At 35.5% G+C, this 14,095-nt stretch overlaps 1 protein-coding gene across 4 annotated transcripts in view; it reads left to right on the top strand.

Moving 5' to 3' along the window:
- The window catches only part of MESK2 (misexpression suppressor of KSR 2), a 292,886-nt gene that overhangs the window by 213,152 nt on the left and 65,639 nt on the right, over positions 1–14,095 (top strand). For all 4 annotated transcript variants that reach the window (XR_016305189.1, XM_089649910.1, XM_089649912.1 and 1 more), the window contains one exon: positions 21–141. Coding sequence is in view for 3 of the 4 variants with exons in the window: in XM_089649910.1 (XP_089506036.1) it covers positions 21–141 (121 nt within the window). In the remaining variant the exon portion in view is untranslated. The remainder of the gene's footprint in view (positions 1–20; positions 142–14,095) is intronic.

The following is a 14,095-nucleotide window of genomic DNA, read 5'->3' as shown; positions in this document are numbered from 1 at the left end:
TGTATTTTCTCTCCCTGCAGACATCTCTAGCTATCAGGCGTTCTTCAATTTCGTAGACATGCGAGCGCTGCTGGAGAACTTCTGCGTGTTCCACGTGAACGCGCCCGGCCAAGAGGAGGGCGCTCCAGCTTTCCCCGAAGAGTGAGTATCTTTCTGCATTTACACTGTTAACCAACTTTCCTTTCCAAACCTCTAACTTTTCTTGTGCTCCTGATATCTCTGTTCTATATTTTAACTGTTCCATTTACTTCGTTTTGTGATGTTTGCAAATATGCGCTAATGCGTTGTCCTGTTTCGATCTTATTTTGAAAAAAAAATATATTTATCCATATATGTGTCTATATTAATTTGCCAAATTGTGCTGCATGTTTTGAGCCTCGACATCCGACAACAAGTAAAAACGATATTTAACGGGTACACTGAATAGTTTTAAAAAATCGTTACGACTAAATACCGAATACCGCCAATATTCAATAGTTTAAAATAGAAACATCAATTATGGTTTTGATTTATTAGTAGATGTGTCAACCCTGACAAATAATGTATCATGTAACATCGTGTCGTGATGTTATTTTCATTTTTATTTTAACAAAATCTGTACAATGCTCTAATTAAAAAAAAAAGACATCAAATGTGTGTAAAATATAATGGCCTAGTGAAAAACCGATTAGCCTCCTGTAATCACTCTACCAAATTATTTGCGTGCCTGTTCTCCGAGAGCTATTTACCTTACACATTTGTTATAACTGATGATTTCAGCATTTGTGGAAATTTGATTTCAAATCAATTTCAATCGGGCACTTTTTGCTTTGCGGTTGTTTTCATAATTACGCATTTGAGCAATGAAACATTTCTGTCACAAATGATGATTTAATTTCTTATTTGATGCGTCATTTCCCTTCTTGTATTCCTGGCAATTAGCATCGAACATGATTTGGCGTTCTCTGGTATACTACATACCTAATTCTTTTGTCGTCACGAATTCAATCACATTAGGGTATTATTTTTGTAAAATAAAATAAGTTGAGGGAAAATTTTCTTGTAATGATTGAAATCTGCTTATTCTACATTGCCGCTAAAACGATATGTTATCTTATATTCGTGCAGAAGACGCGCGTGACGTCACGCCGAACAATGTTACGTTTGTATACTACAGTAGTTGGGTTCACAGCACAGATCGTATAAGTGTGTTAGCAGTCAATAGCGGAACCTACATCATAATACCAAGATCGAATCGTTAATAATAGTACACTATGTTTGGAAACTAATGCTACAAGCGGGAAACTGGTGAAACAAGAAGAACATAAAAAACGATTTGTGCGATTTTTTTTCGGCAGTTAAAGGCAAACAAAAAAAATTTTGGAGCGTTTCGACGTGTTTTGAAGGACAATAAACAACTCATGGTAACCCCGCGGGACCGCTTTTTTATTCAAATTTTTACTAAAAACTTCTGTGTCCATCTACTCCAAAACGAAAGCTCAAATCGAAAAAAGAAATTCCACAAAATCGACTCAAATATAATGTGGATTCATTAGTTTACCACTTTTCCCAGTAGTTTCCGTATACTTTGTACATTAGAAGAAAACAAAACATACAATTTTCCACACACTTTAACAGTATTCCATTCAATTCCTTATTTAGAGAGCAGTTATGCTACCAGCAGAGCGTTGAAGATAAATTGAGTGGACTAAGTGGTTATGATGCTGGTTTCCTTATTGTCTCTCCAAGTAAATTGAATAAACACTTGACATGAGGTCACATTCACATTCTAAAATACACCCAGATGTCAGAACGTTATTATTATTCACATTTTTTTTTCTCACGATGCCATCAAATATCATTCCGCAACGATCAGTATCGGGCGCGCCCGTTTGTTCGTTCGCTTCCGTTGAATATTGGTATCAATTTGCTGTTATCCTACTAAGTGGTATATTATGCGATAATCAACGATCGGTACGATATTACAAATTACAACTCCCATCGTATTTTGATTGAAGGTTCTTATTTAGTTTTGGTTCATCAATTTTTACGTATTCTTGATCTATGGACATGCGGTAGTTTTGTCGAGCTAACGCTAATGCTACATATACATACGCGAGCCGAACTGCCAAGCTAACCCTCAACTTATGGGAAAAGAAAGAAGCAACCGCAAATGGCGCAAAACGTCGCTTGCAGTTGCTTTGTTCCATTCCCGTAATTCATAATAAGGCGCGCGTTTCAGTTCGCAAATGTATACGTACCATAATATGACTTGTATGGAAGATTTAATGAACGTACATAAATCTTTGCGAAATTTCACTCGTTACTGTTGTGATTTCTTTATGAGCTTGTCAATATAACCAGATTCGACTGTAGTAATTACATATATATAAAATCAAAAATCTATTTTACTTAAGGAAATTATTTATATTACTTTCAGAAACTATTGATATTTTTAGCAAAACACATTATTATTTCTAAAGATGAACCCGACATGCGAAAATATTTGTTATTGTTTTCGTATCGGAGAAATTCCCGTAAATTTTGTAACTGTTTCCTGAACTGTCTACCGTTTTCCTCTCTGAAATTAGGCGCAACATAATATCTCTTAGAATAGTGAAACGTTATTTTTCTCCGAAGTAATTCTTAATGGCTTAGCTGAAGAATGTAATTCACGTGAAGGCTTTTAGCAATGTTGTGAAATGTTGACTCATTCACTGATTGCTACTGGAACGGGAACTACTTTTCGTAACTTATCTATGAAACTTTTTATATTCACTAGCCAATTTGTTGTGAACGTGATTGAAAAAACATTGTTTATTGAAGGCAAATCGGTTGTGGTAACGCATAACATTTCTTAAGTAAGTGGCATTAATAGTTTTGGAGTTTATGTCATCAATCATCTACAAAATTATTGTATTTTTTAAATCATTGCATAAGTGGTTTGGTTTTTATTTTTGACACCAATTAACACTAGCAGCGTTTTTCAAAATGCACATCTCCAAATATAATTAAGTATATCTGTATCATTGGAATTGAAGTAGTAAATTTATTGCAAATAATAATAAAGAAATAGTTAATTTGGGAGGCGTTTGGGTACCGCCGCCCCGGGACCATTAATTGTTTGACCTCTGCCATAGATAAATCACCGCAAATGGTTAGTTTCGTTTGGTGATTTAGCAGGGGTGTCGGGTTCATCGGATAAGGTGTGTTCAGAATGTGCCTGCCTACCAGCTGCGTGGCGTGCCAGTTGTTTTTGGGAGACCCTTTTGACCTCTCCAACTTGTCTATCGACCCATCGCCTTGCGGCGCAGTGAGAGGGATATATTCATATTTCTGTCACTCCTGCACACCTTGATTCCCACATTCCCACACAACCTCGTACCTTTTTACCTTCCCATAATTTCTTCTCCTTCCTTTCCTTTAAAGACCCTCAACACAGCGTCCCAAATATGACAAAGGCCCTGAGGGAAATTATTTTCCTCAAGGCCTCCTGTAGGGGGGGTTAGTGTAAAAAAAAGCTGAAGGTAGTGGAGAGGGGAAGGAGATGGGGCAAAGTAAGGTGGGGCTAAAGCCATTTATTAACTATTCTTCGCAAAAGCCTTAATAAGGGCATTGATTAATAAATAAAATAAAATGAAAATGGCATATAATATAATACCGTGTATGTATGGTGGCTCCATTATGTTAACCGTTCCCGTGAAGAGCGACCGACCAGTCAATTGATTGATGGCATTTTGCACTCTGCCGGGTATCTGGCTTTACGGCGGGAGGTAATGAATGCCAGTCACCTGTCGTACGATAAAACATCTCACTGATTATTATTTATGTCAACGGAATCGAATATCCGTAGATAGTTCATCACGTCGACTAGCAGTCATTCTGCAGTCGTATAAATAACAGAAATGCTGTGATTTGTGCTCGGCTTTGGTATTCATTTAAATATTACATTAGATCGCTGTTTCGTCTTTAAGGCGATGCACTACGTAGTAATGCAAAATCGTGTGTTTTTGGTTTGAAAATTTGGTCACCTAGAAATGTTTCAGATGCTTTAATTAAATTCTGCGAGTAGAATACATCTTGGCCTTTGAAACAATCGAGTATAAGCCCAGAAAAATAATGTATAAGGCCTATGAAAACTGCTTTAAAGTTCAAAATCTCCTACTTAAACCCATTTTCGGTTATAATTTTATTGTATAATGTGGAAAATTAAGTTATTTATAAAATGATCGAAATTTTTTTTTTAATATTTATGCCTGAACATCCACAAAATAAAATAAAAGGCACTTTTTGACCATTTTTTTTTCTGGCATAAATCAAAACATGCGGATGGTGTTAAGCGGGAATTTAAACCTTATCACCATCTACGTAAGGGCTGTTATTGATAGCGGCTCCATTTAAAATATTACACGACGTAGTGCATCGCCTTATCAATCCATCAACCCATCATGTGCTGTTATATAAAATCGATGGAACATTGGTGATCCAAACGGTTATCGCATCTGTGATTTGGTAATTTGAATTTATTTCGATTTTTAAAATTAGATCACTATTTCGACCTAAATAGACTTTACTAATGTTATGTCGATGTTTCTCCACACTGTTCTAGGCCGATAAGCTGCATTCATGGTAATGAAACAGATTGTGGCGGGGGTTAAGACGTATATTTAGTGACTTCTCAATTTTTGAAAAGGATAATTTTTGATAACTTTATTTATGTTTCGAAACAATTAAGAAGACAAATTTTTATCTTATTTTTTCATTAAAATATTGTTTATTACAGGTGTTATGGGATTTATCAACCACTAGACTAGGCACTTGCCAGTGGAGGCTCGTGACTTTTGGGTGTTCTAGAGTGCTAATATTACAAAATGGCATTATTGATGTTGTTTCAGCTGAAAATGTTTAATTTTTTTTTGATAATTCGACTTTTATTCGAAAAACTAAATTTCTGAAAAATAAATACATATCAGATTCAACAATATTAATAATGCAGTTTTTTTTGTAATATTAGCATTCTAGTACACCTAAAAGTCACGAGCTGCCACTGGGTCACTCGCCCATGTTGTAGCGCCAGGTTTTTATTGAGTGCATTTAAAATAGAGCATGAAAATAAAGAATTTGTAATGTAAACAAAATAAAATTATTGTTATTAGATTTTCTTCAAATAAAAGTGGAAGTAAAAAAATGTAGACACACAGGTAAATAAATAAATAAAAATATACATTAGTCTCCTAGTTTCTGAATATAATACTTACCAGAGTAAGTTAAAGTAAGTGTAAGGCAGCTCGCTTGTGGCTAGATTACCACTGATAAGCCACGTAATCTGGACTAGTGTACACATAATTATTGATTTAATCGGAAAAAGAACGCACATTATCAAGCGTCTGAAAACAGTTCCACGCAATGATAATCGGTTGTTTATTTTATTTCATATTTCTGTGTTTCTTAGATTGTTCCAGAATATATTCCTACTATTATTTGCACAAACTCAGATCTTAAATTTCTCAAATTCAGGCATTGTTGTCGAGAAAATCAGTTAAAAATTTGCTAATTACTATGATTTTGATTAAACCTATGCGGAAAACTTTGCGAACTAAATAGCTTTAATTTGTTTGAAATTCTATGATGATAAGATAAAATGATAATAGTTTACTTCTAACAATAACTATGCCTATAGCTGAAACATCTATTTGTGCCATTTGTTACGTTGAAGCATAACTCAAAGTACTCGCAGGATTGATTAGGCTGTAGCTAGTAGTTGTTTGAATCCTTGTCACATTTGATATCGTGTCACAAATCGGCAATGAATGCAATTTTTAATTTTATGGCGGTTACTACTTAAAAAATGGCCCCGTTAAACGCCTGTTTTGTTCAAAGTTCTGCCTGTTCAGAGCTTGATGCACAATTAACGGCCGTCGGGCATGACCGTTTAGTTTTAGTCGGATTCAAGAATATCTTTACGCGATTTTTTAAAATAATTTCATTAATAACATCAACATTTTAAATCACTTGCACACTTCAAGTTTGGAAATACGATGTTTTTGGGTAGTTTAAGGACTCACTTATGTGCAAGTTTAAATGAATGACCACATAATTTCTGCAAAGCCATCATTCTCCCAAATCCGGGAGCGCTGGCATCACGTAGAGCTAAGCATAACGTATCACGTACGGCTAAAGCGGCTACATGTGCTTAGGAACTATCTCTTCTAGTTTCTAAGAACCAAGTTCCGCAGCTCTATGTGTCAGATCTGAGAAACCCTTTCAGGCTTAGGTACACGAGTAGGAACATAGTTGTGTTGCAAACGTTTTTTCTCCTTCAGACAACTACTCTCAAAGAAACTCTTTCCAATGTATCACACTTGGTGTCTTCTTCAATTCTTACATTCTTACTTAGCTATCCGTATCTCCGGGTAGTCGTCATGTCAGTGTTTTATTGTTAGAATCGTTATTCGTTGGTTGCTCTACAAATACGGTGAAATCCAGAATTCCTATCGATTTGGTCCGATGTGCCGTCTTGGTAATGGTAGGAAAATATCACAGACATAGGAATTAATAGACGAGAAGATAATGGCGAGGGGTAAAATTAACTGTTGAAGAACGAAGGGAGTAAGGCTGACTGTGATTCGTCAATAAATCAATCTGACAGTAAATAGGCATCTCGCATTATAATATCACCATTTACTTCTTAAAAGTAAAATCTGCTTTTGAATGAATAGACATTTTTACATGGGAGCGCAAATTACTCGCCACGTTATGAACAAATTTGCGAAGTCCAAATTCGGCAAAAAAATTCGGTTCCCTTTTCAGAGTCGAATATTTCGTTTAAGTATTTAGTTAAGACACTTTTATAAATGTTCATAATTTTCTTCCCAGCAACCAACCAGCTTTGTGTTTCGCGTCCAGACGTTTCTCGATGTGATAGTATATGTTTCTAAAACTGATCTATATTATACGATGTGAATATGCTTAAAATAAAGTAAAATAATGCTTATATATGGAATGTAATACGACAATTGGGTTTATTCTCTTTTTCACATCTATTTTTACAAGTTTTCATAGTACAAGTCAACATTTTGCCGTGTTATTTCGTAAAATGAACCGATGATGCCTCGACCATAGTTCGCACAAGAATGATGACGTCACGTTATCAAATTTCACTTGAGGCCATACGCAAGCACAGCCGGCTCCAATGGAACCGGTATGGGGAGTGGGGATAATACGCTTTTAATCACTTAGGGCAGGTCTACTAATATTCATATGTCTATGGAAAATATTCATAATGAAACGCCGATCACCTCTGCCCAATATTTAGTTCAGTTAATAGTGAATAATAATACATTTTATAAGTGAAAACCGTGCTCCTATCTACCAATGCAAGCGAACTTGCTATCTTGAAAGTTGTAGTAATGTTTCATGAACACAGACGTCTATAACATTTTGAGCAGCATAGTAATAACCCGAGCAGGCTGTCACTTTTGCATGACGGCCCCATAACAATTTATTCACGGTGCACATAATGTTGCATGGCGCCGTACTGTCTGTGTTAGCCCCCCCACCGCCCTTCCTCCGTCCGTGCATCGCGCTCGGACATTATAAAACTACTCCCCACATGAAATCCGGAACCGAAATTGATGGCACCCAACTACGCCATTTGGAATGAATTATATTGCACACCTAGTGTAAGTGGATTAACCCCTTGACAGGGCGATGCACCGTTATGCATACGTAATCTTCGAGAATAGTGATCGAAATTGAATTTGTGATCATTTGCTGATGAATTCTGGCTGACCACACAGAAGTTTGGTTTTAAACGTTATCTTTTCTGTTGGAACGAAGTGTTGTGCAATTGACAATTGTTTAGCCTATATTTAGATATTCGTAATCGAATGTAATGTAGGTATCCATCTGCTTAACTTTATAATATAATAATATATTAGCGCAAAAATCATGGGATTTATTTGAAAAAATTGTACGGTGAAAGTATTTAAAAAAAATATTTGTCTTTCAGAAGAAGAATTTTACCTTTCGAATGTTTAAAAATTTACTAACATTCGAAAAAAACGACATCCAATCAACAAATTTTTGAAACAAAAAGGATTAGGTTTAATTATACTTCCAACTTCTACAATACACGCTCAAGTCGTTGGCTTTTTTTTTACTTACAGTTTTCACAATTTTTGAACTTTGGTTATCAAACTCGAGGATTGGGCTATCAAGAAAGAGCCAACTAAGAAACAGACGCAGGTGCTTCACAAATGGGGTATTTTTCTTAAAGGGGCGAACGTGACTTTTGGTTTTCCCGATTTTTCAACCTGGTATTTTCACTGCGGGAAAAAAGGTTCATAAATAATAGTAATCTCTCGACGTCCTTTATTTAGGATGATAAAGATATTGATAAAAGAATATAAGAGACACCTGTACTGTACTGTACCTACTGCTGTCTTTTTCCTACCCAGCAGTGAGATGGGCACTCATTTATAACAGGGCGAAGGAAAAATATATATAGGTAAGAACTTAATACGACACAAAAACTTAAATTAAAGTCAGAATCTTAACGACGTAAGTGAAAAAGGCGCGTATAAATGTATGGACCTATGGTCGAATTCGCTATTTCCGTGGGGTTTATTTTAAATTAAATTAGTATTGCTAAAATCCCAGATGTTGCAAACTGAATACCTGGGGAAGCGAATTCATCGTATTGAAAAAACAATATATGGTGCTTACCGCTAATTTTATAGTTGAAAAATGTTTATTGAAACTTTCAAACCGTTTTACATAAAACATTCAAATGGTAAGTTAGTGTTTTTATTAATCTTTAATATAAGTAACATAAAATAGATATTACAGTTACGAACAAAACCCCTTTAGTAGTCTTGTGTCGCCTTAAATATGCTTCAAATACCCGCTCATGTACACAGAATAAGTACATATCTAAACAACTTTGTTCCCCCATTATCCTTGCCTTTTCATATCGTACATTACGTTAGTTCGTTTAATCGTTTTCCCTAATTATCATGTACAATCAGACTTCGGTCGTACAACCCGGCAACCGGCTGACATTCGGGGCTGGCTGGCGTGAAGCCAGAAACGCTAAGTCACCCCCCCCCACCCCGTGACCCTTCCACCCAGGCGGCCCGCGGATCCAACGAATCGGAACTTTAAATTTAGTAATTTGTCACTAGGAATACGACCACCGCGGGAAAACTCGAGGATAGCGAGCGTGATAAATACACTGGGGTTAATTCTCTCCACCAGTGAGCCCGACGCGATAAACGTATGTTTGTTTTCTGATATCATACTCGGTAATTCAATGACCAAACCCTTCGGCCAGTGCGAGATACGTAGAGGTTTATTGTGATAAGCATGTAAAAAATGGTCTTAGGTCAAGTCCACTCAAACGTGAAGCCTCTTCGTGTCTAGCTACTGAAGATGATTTTTTATATTTGTTAAGAATGTTACAGAATTTTAAGTTAGTTAAAAATAGGTTCCGCTAGACTTACAAACATAATTGATCTTTGTTCTGATATATCTAATGATTTGTGCTTAAAAGACAATTATGTCTGTAAGTCACTCTAAGCTTTATAGTTAGGTCTATTAAGTATTAAAGGGTCGAGAACAATGGAGATGAACTCCAAAAGGCATACAACCACAATTAATGTTCCGTGATTATGATATCATAGTACATGTATTGTAATATAACTAAACCCATTGAGAATGAAAGCACCCCATTTAGAAGCTCTTTTATTGTAATTACAGTTTTTCAATTCTTTCGACGAATTCATAAATCTCGCCGCAAGCCCTCCGCAAGACCACTCATTCCACCTCTCCCTCTTGAGGTGGCAGAATGACCGAACCATCTGTTACTTCGCCGACTGAAGCATCATCTTGTTTCCTGTATTTCTTGACAGATTTGGAGATATTTTCTCCGATATAAAGGAAAACAATTTCCCTCAGGGCCTGTTTCATCTTTGAGAATGCTGTCTGGAGGTCTTTTTAAAGAAAGGAAGTAGCGGAAGTTCTGGAAGGAAAATGGTATTAGGGGTGGGTAGGAATGTAGGTATCAGTGTGTCCAAGAGTGACAGACGAATGATATTTCCTTGCAGTTGTGGCGTAAGGCGATAGTAGTTGACTTACTTTGCCAAGTCACTGATTGATACTGCGAAAGACAAAAAAATGTATCGCCTAAAAAATGATGAAAAATGAAACTATGTTTTTTTTAAATGATGGCAGATTTTTTTTAATGTCTAATTTTTGCTTATACAATTTTAACAAATAACTTGTCCTGGTATTCGAGAATACTGTAAAAATATTTTATGATTTATTTTTATTATTTATTTCACCTCTTGTTCACTACAAAATCCAAATAAAAAAAAATAAAAAAAAAATAAAAATACATAATCAGGGCCTGATGAGATAGCGTGATATATCGACAATGTATTTACGAGTTAGAGACGGAAGAAAAATCTGCTATTTTAGAACAGCTTTTATTTTCTACTGTAAATATTTCTGTAGGGTATCATAATGTAATAACATCACAGAGCTTTGTGATAAAACCTTCGCAGAAAATGGGAATTCTTTTCTTATGAAAAACTGAAGATATTTTTTCGGTAATTCCCCAGGCAGTAGTCTTTCGCGGAATTGTTCCTTCTCAGTGAATGCTTTGGTGCGAATTGCGTTTTCGTTATGCTTTTTGAACTTGATTTTATTTTGAATAAACATTTTCACGTCTTCGCATAAACATAAATCTTTTATATTTTTAATTGTGCTATCTTTATACTAAAACGTTTTTCTTTTACACTTTGCACAATTATGTAGATTTTTAAACTTCGCTTTTAAACGAATTAAAATACAATATCCCCCACCTTTCATGGAGTTTTCACAACAACTTTAAAATTAGTATGTTTTAATTAGACTATGACGGTTTTCTTACGTTTTGTAATAAAGTATTGTACTATAGGAACAGTCCATAACATAATTTGTTTCAATGCATTTGTGAATCCAACAATAAACCTCTTCCACAACTCACCCCCATTGCGTTATTGGCTGTCAAATTTCTGACCAAGAAGATTTATCGTAGCCAATGGAGTGTCGAAGTCTCCTTGTTAGTTCTCGAACAATAAACCACGCAAGAAACAATGATCGTATTATTCCGTTAACACTCCATTTTGCAATCACACTATAAATCGTAGTTTCTTTACGGCTAGTCTACGACCGTCCTATAGGCAATTCAATTTCGAATTCGAACAGCGCTCCCGTTTTACGATGTTTGTCACACAATCTAGAGCTCGGGAAATATGGTAGGAATATCTATAGAAATTTACCTTTCGTGCTTTGGAGGTGTCGGCAGAATGTTGGGAATGCTCGCTCGCTGAGGTGTCGGTATCAGAATGCGGGGAATGCTCCTATCTGCCGTCGTCGGGCGGGTGAACATTCTAACTTAGCGCGGTGGGCGCATCCTTTTCATCCCGTAACGAATGGCTTTTACCAGTGCGCCTTGAAAATACAAAATATTCTGAGAAAAGCTGCTTCCCCCGGGCTGCGGTGGTCCGAAGGGGAGGAGGGATTTATTTCGCCAATTTCGAGGAAACGGTCTTCAGTTTGACTTCTCCGCCATTGTCTCGCTGAAAAGTAGCAGTTTCTAGGAAGAACTCTAATTAACTTAATAGCTGCTACTATGAACCGTGACTTGCATTTTGTGTGGAGTGTGTTTTTGCAAAATTTATTTTATTTTTATTTTAATGTTAATTAAATCTTTCACTATATTACTCACCTTTCTTGGAGTTTTTCCCGATCTTTGAGTGTAATTTATCTAGTATCGACATTTTTAAATTTTAAACGTTACCTAACTTTTTACCATCATCTTGAATTGAATTTTAAATCGAAACTTTGTTTAAACCTCTATTTTGTATTATTATTAACGGGTTCCGAAACGGGTCGGCATTAATTCAAATTATTTGTCCCCCCCTAACCCCTCAGAATACGAAAATATTCTGAAGAACCAGTTTATTTTTTATAAACTTTGTTACAACTATTTTTTTTTCTCGACGTTTACATTCATTGAAAAAGCGATACGTTTATTGTAGTAAATTATAAAAATATTAAACAATTATCAATTCCATTTCATTATCCTTTCCTACCCCTGCTTTCGAAATGGCGTGACGGTTAGTTGGCTAGAAATATATGCTCTACTTTTCGTAATGTTAATGCATTAAAAATATATTGCATTGCTAGTAGGCCGAATTATAGAAATAAAAAAATATCGTTGTGGTTGGCGTAGCGTCCTGAAGCGTGCATTAAAATGGCATTCAATCTTTATAATTACCCCGGTGACCCATTGCATACTATTGGTATAAATTATACTTAATATTATTTCACGCGAACATGCAATCATATTTATGCGATATTTTTCCAAATATAGTATGCAATCCTAGTTCATAATTCATAACTATTCCAACGGAAAACATGCAATCTCATGATTGTTTGCTGAATCTATTCATCAATTACTCCTCTTAAGCAATTGCGTTTAATGGGATGTGCGTCCTTTTTAAGTTAGGGATGATATTCTTATCAAAAAAAAGTCTCTGACATAATGAAATGTTTGGGTCAACCCAAATATTTACATCATTTAACATCATTTCCATCATGAGCTTCGGTGTTTTTTTTTATCTTTTGGGATGTAGGATGTTTATAAATAAAGTGGTGTGTAAATGCTGGTACCTACCTTGATGTATGGAAGTGAGGCATGGAACTGGCAAAGAAAGGATGAAAGTAGATTAAATGCTGTTGAAATGAGATCCCTGAGGCGTATGTGTGGTAAAACCATGTCTAATGATGGACACTGCAATGCTGTCCGAAACGTTGGCTAAAGAAGGAGTTAGCGCAACACGGCATAACACCCCAAAAACAAATAACAAAAATACTTTTGGCCGTGAAAATCTTAAATCATTTATTTATTTATTTTGTAAGAAACAAACAGTATCATATTATATAGTAATTGTTTAATAATGATACGTGATTTATTTATTTGTGATATAAATTATAAAATGAAGGCCATTAAAGAATTCAGTTTTTCATGATTTTAGAGGCAAATTTGGTAATTATTTGTGAGTTTATGATAATTATTAAAAAAAATATATTTGAAGTACGCTATCGGACACGTTCACTTTCATATTTATTGGTTTTCTTTTTTTCTTTACACGCTTGCTACATCGTTGATTTATTTACCATAAAAATATGATGAAATATAAAATAACAATCACTATAAAAGCAATTTGATTGGCGTAAATTTAAATTACAAACGTCCGATTAAGGAAGAACATAAATTTGTCGTAAATAAACTATTTCTGACCAATAAACGCTTTTTTACGATTTTTTTTAATATTTCACTAGGTGGCGTGTACCCGACGTTCCTAGACTTTTCTCTATTTTTAATAAATATAAGATATTCTCTAAATGATAGTGGAAACCCTATCAAACTCCGTTGCGTAGTTTAGAAGATCCAAGCGCACAAACAGACAGACTCGGATATTAACTTTGTTATATACTATTTAAAGTTACCAATGTATTGTCACGATTCCGAATTTACTAAAAGTTTATCAGGAAACGGCCTGTAATCCCGTTTTTAATTCATTATTATCTGGGATTTTCCCAAACGATCCAGGCCACATAAAACGATATTCCACAACAATGTTCCGGGATGTTGTGGAATGCTCTCGAATGTTCTAAGCTGTTCTAGAAATTTCCGGAGGGCAAAACTTCTAACCTTTATATCTTCAAAAGCACGCCCTTCAGGTAAAAAACTTGAACCTTCTCAATGGATGAGTGATAGAGGGCTTCCACACCTTATAAATCTCTTGATCTTACCGGGACTTGTTTCCGAGTTTTAGCGGCATGCGGTGAATAGATTAAATTTTTAAAAAATGCCAAAGTTGCTTCTAAAATCAGGAAAATTCGATTTCTTTAAAGGCCTGTGTACATAGACATATGAATATTAGGTAGACCTGCCCTAAGTGATTAAAAGCGTATTATCCCCACTCCCTATACCGGTTCCATTGAGCCGGCTGGGCTCGCGTACGGCCTCAAGTGATATTTGAAAACGTGACGTCATCATTCT

Source organism: Hesperophylax consimilis, chromosome 31 (assembly GCF_061612785.1).
Source record: "Hesperophylax consimilis isolate HC1 chromosome 31, BYU_Hcon_1.0, whole genome shotgun sequence".
Classification (NCBI taxonomy): Eukaryota; Metazoa; Arthropoda; class Insecta; order Trichoptera; family Limnephilidae; genus Hesperophylax; species Hesperophylax consimilis.
This window is presented reverse-complemented; position numbering and strand designations above follow the sequence as displayed.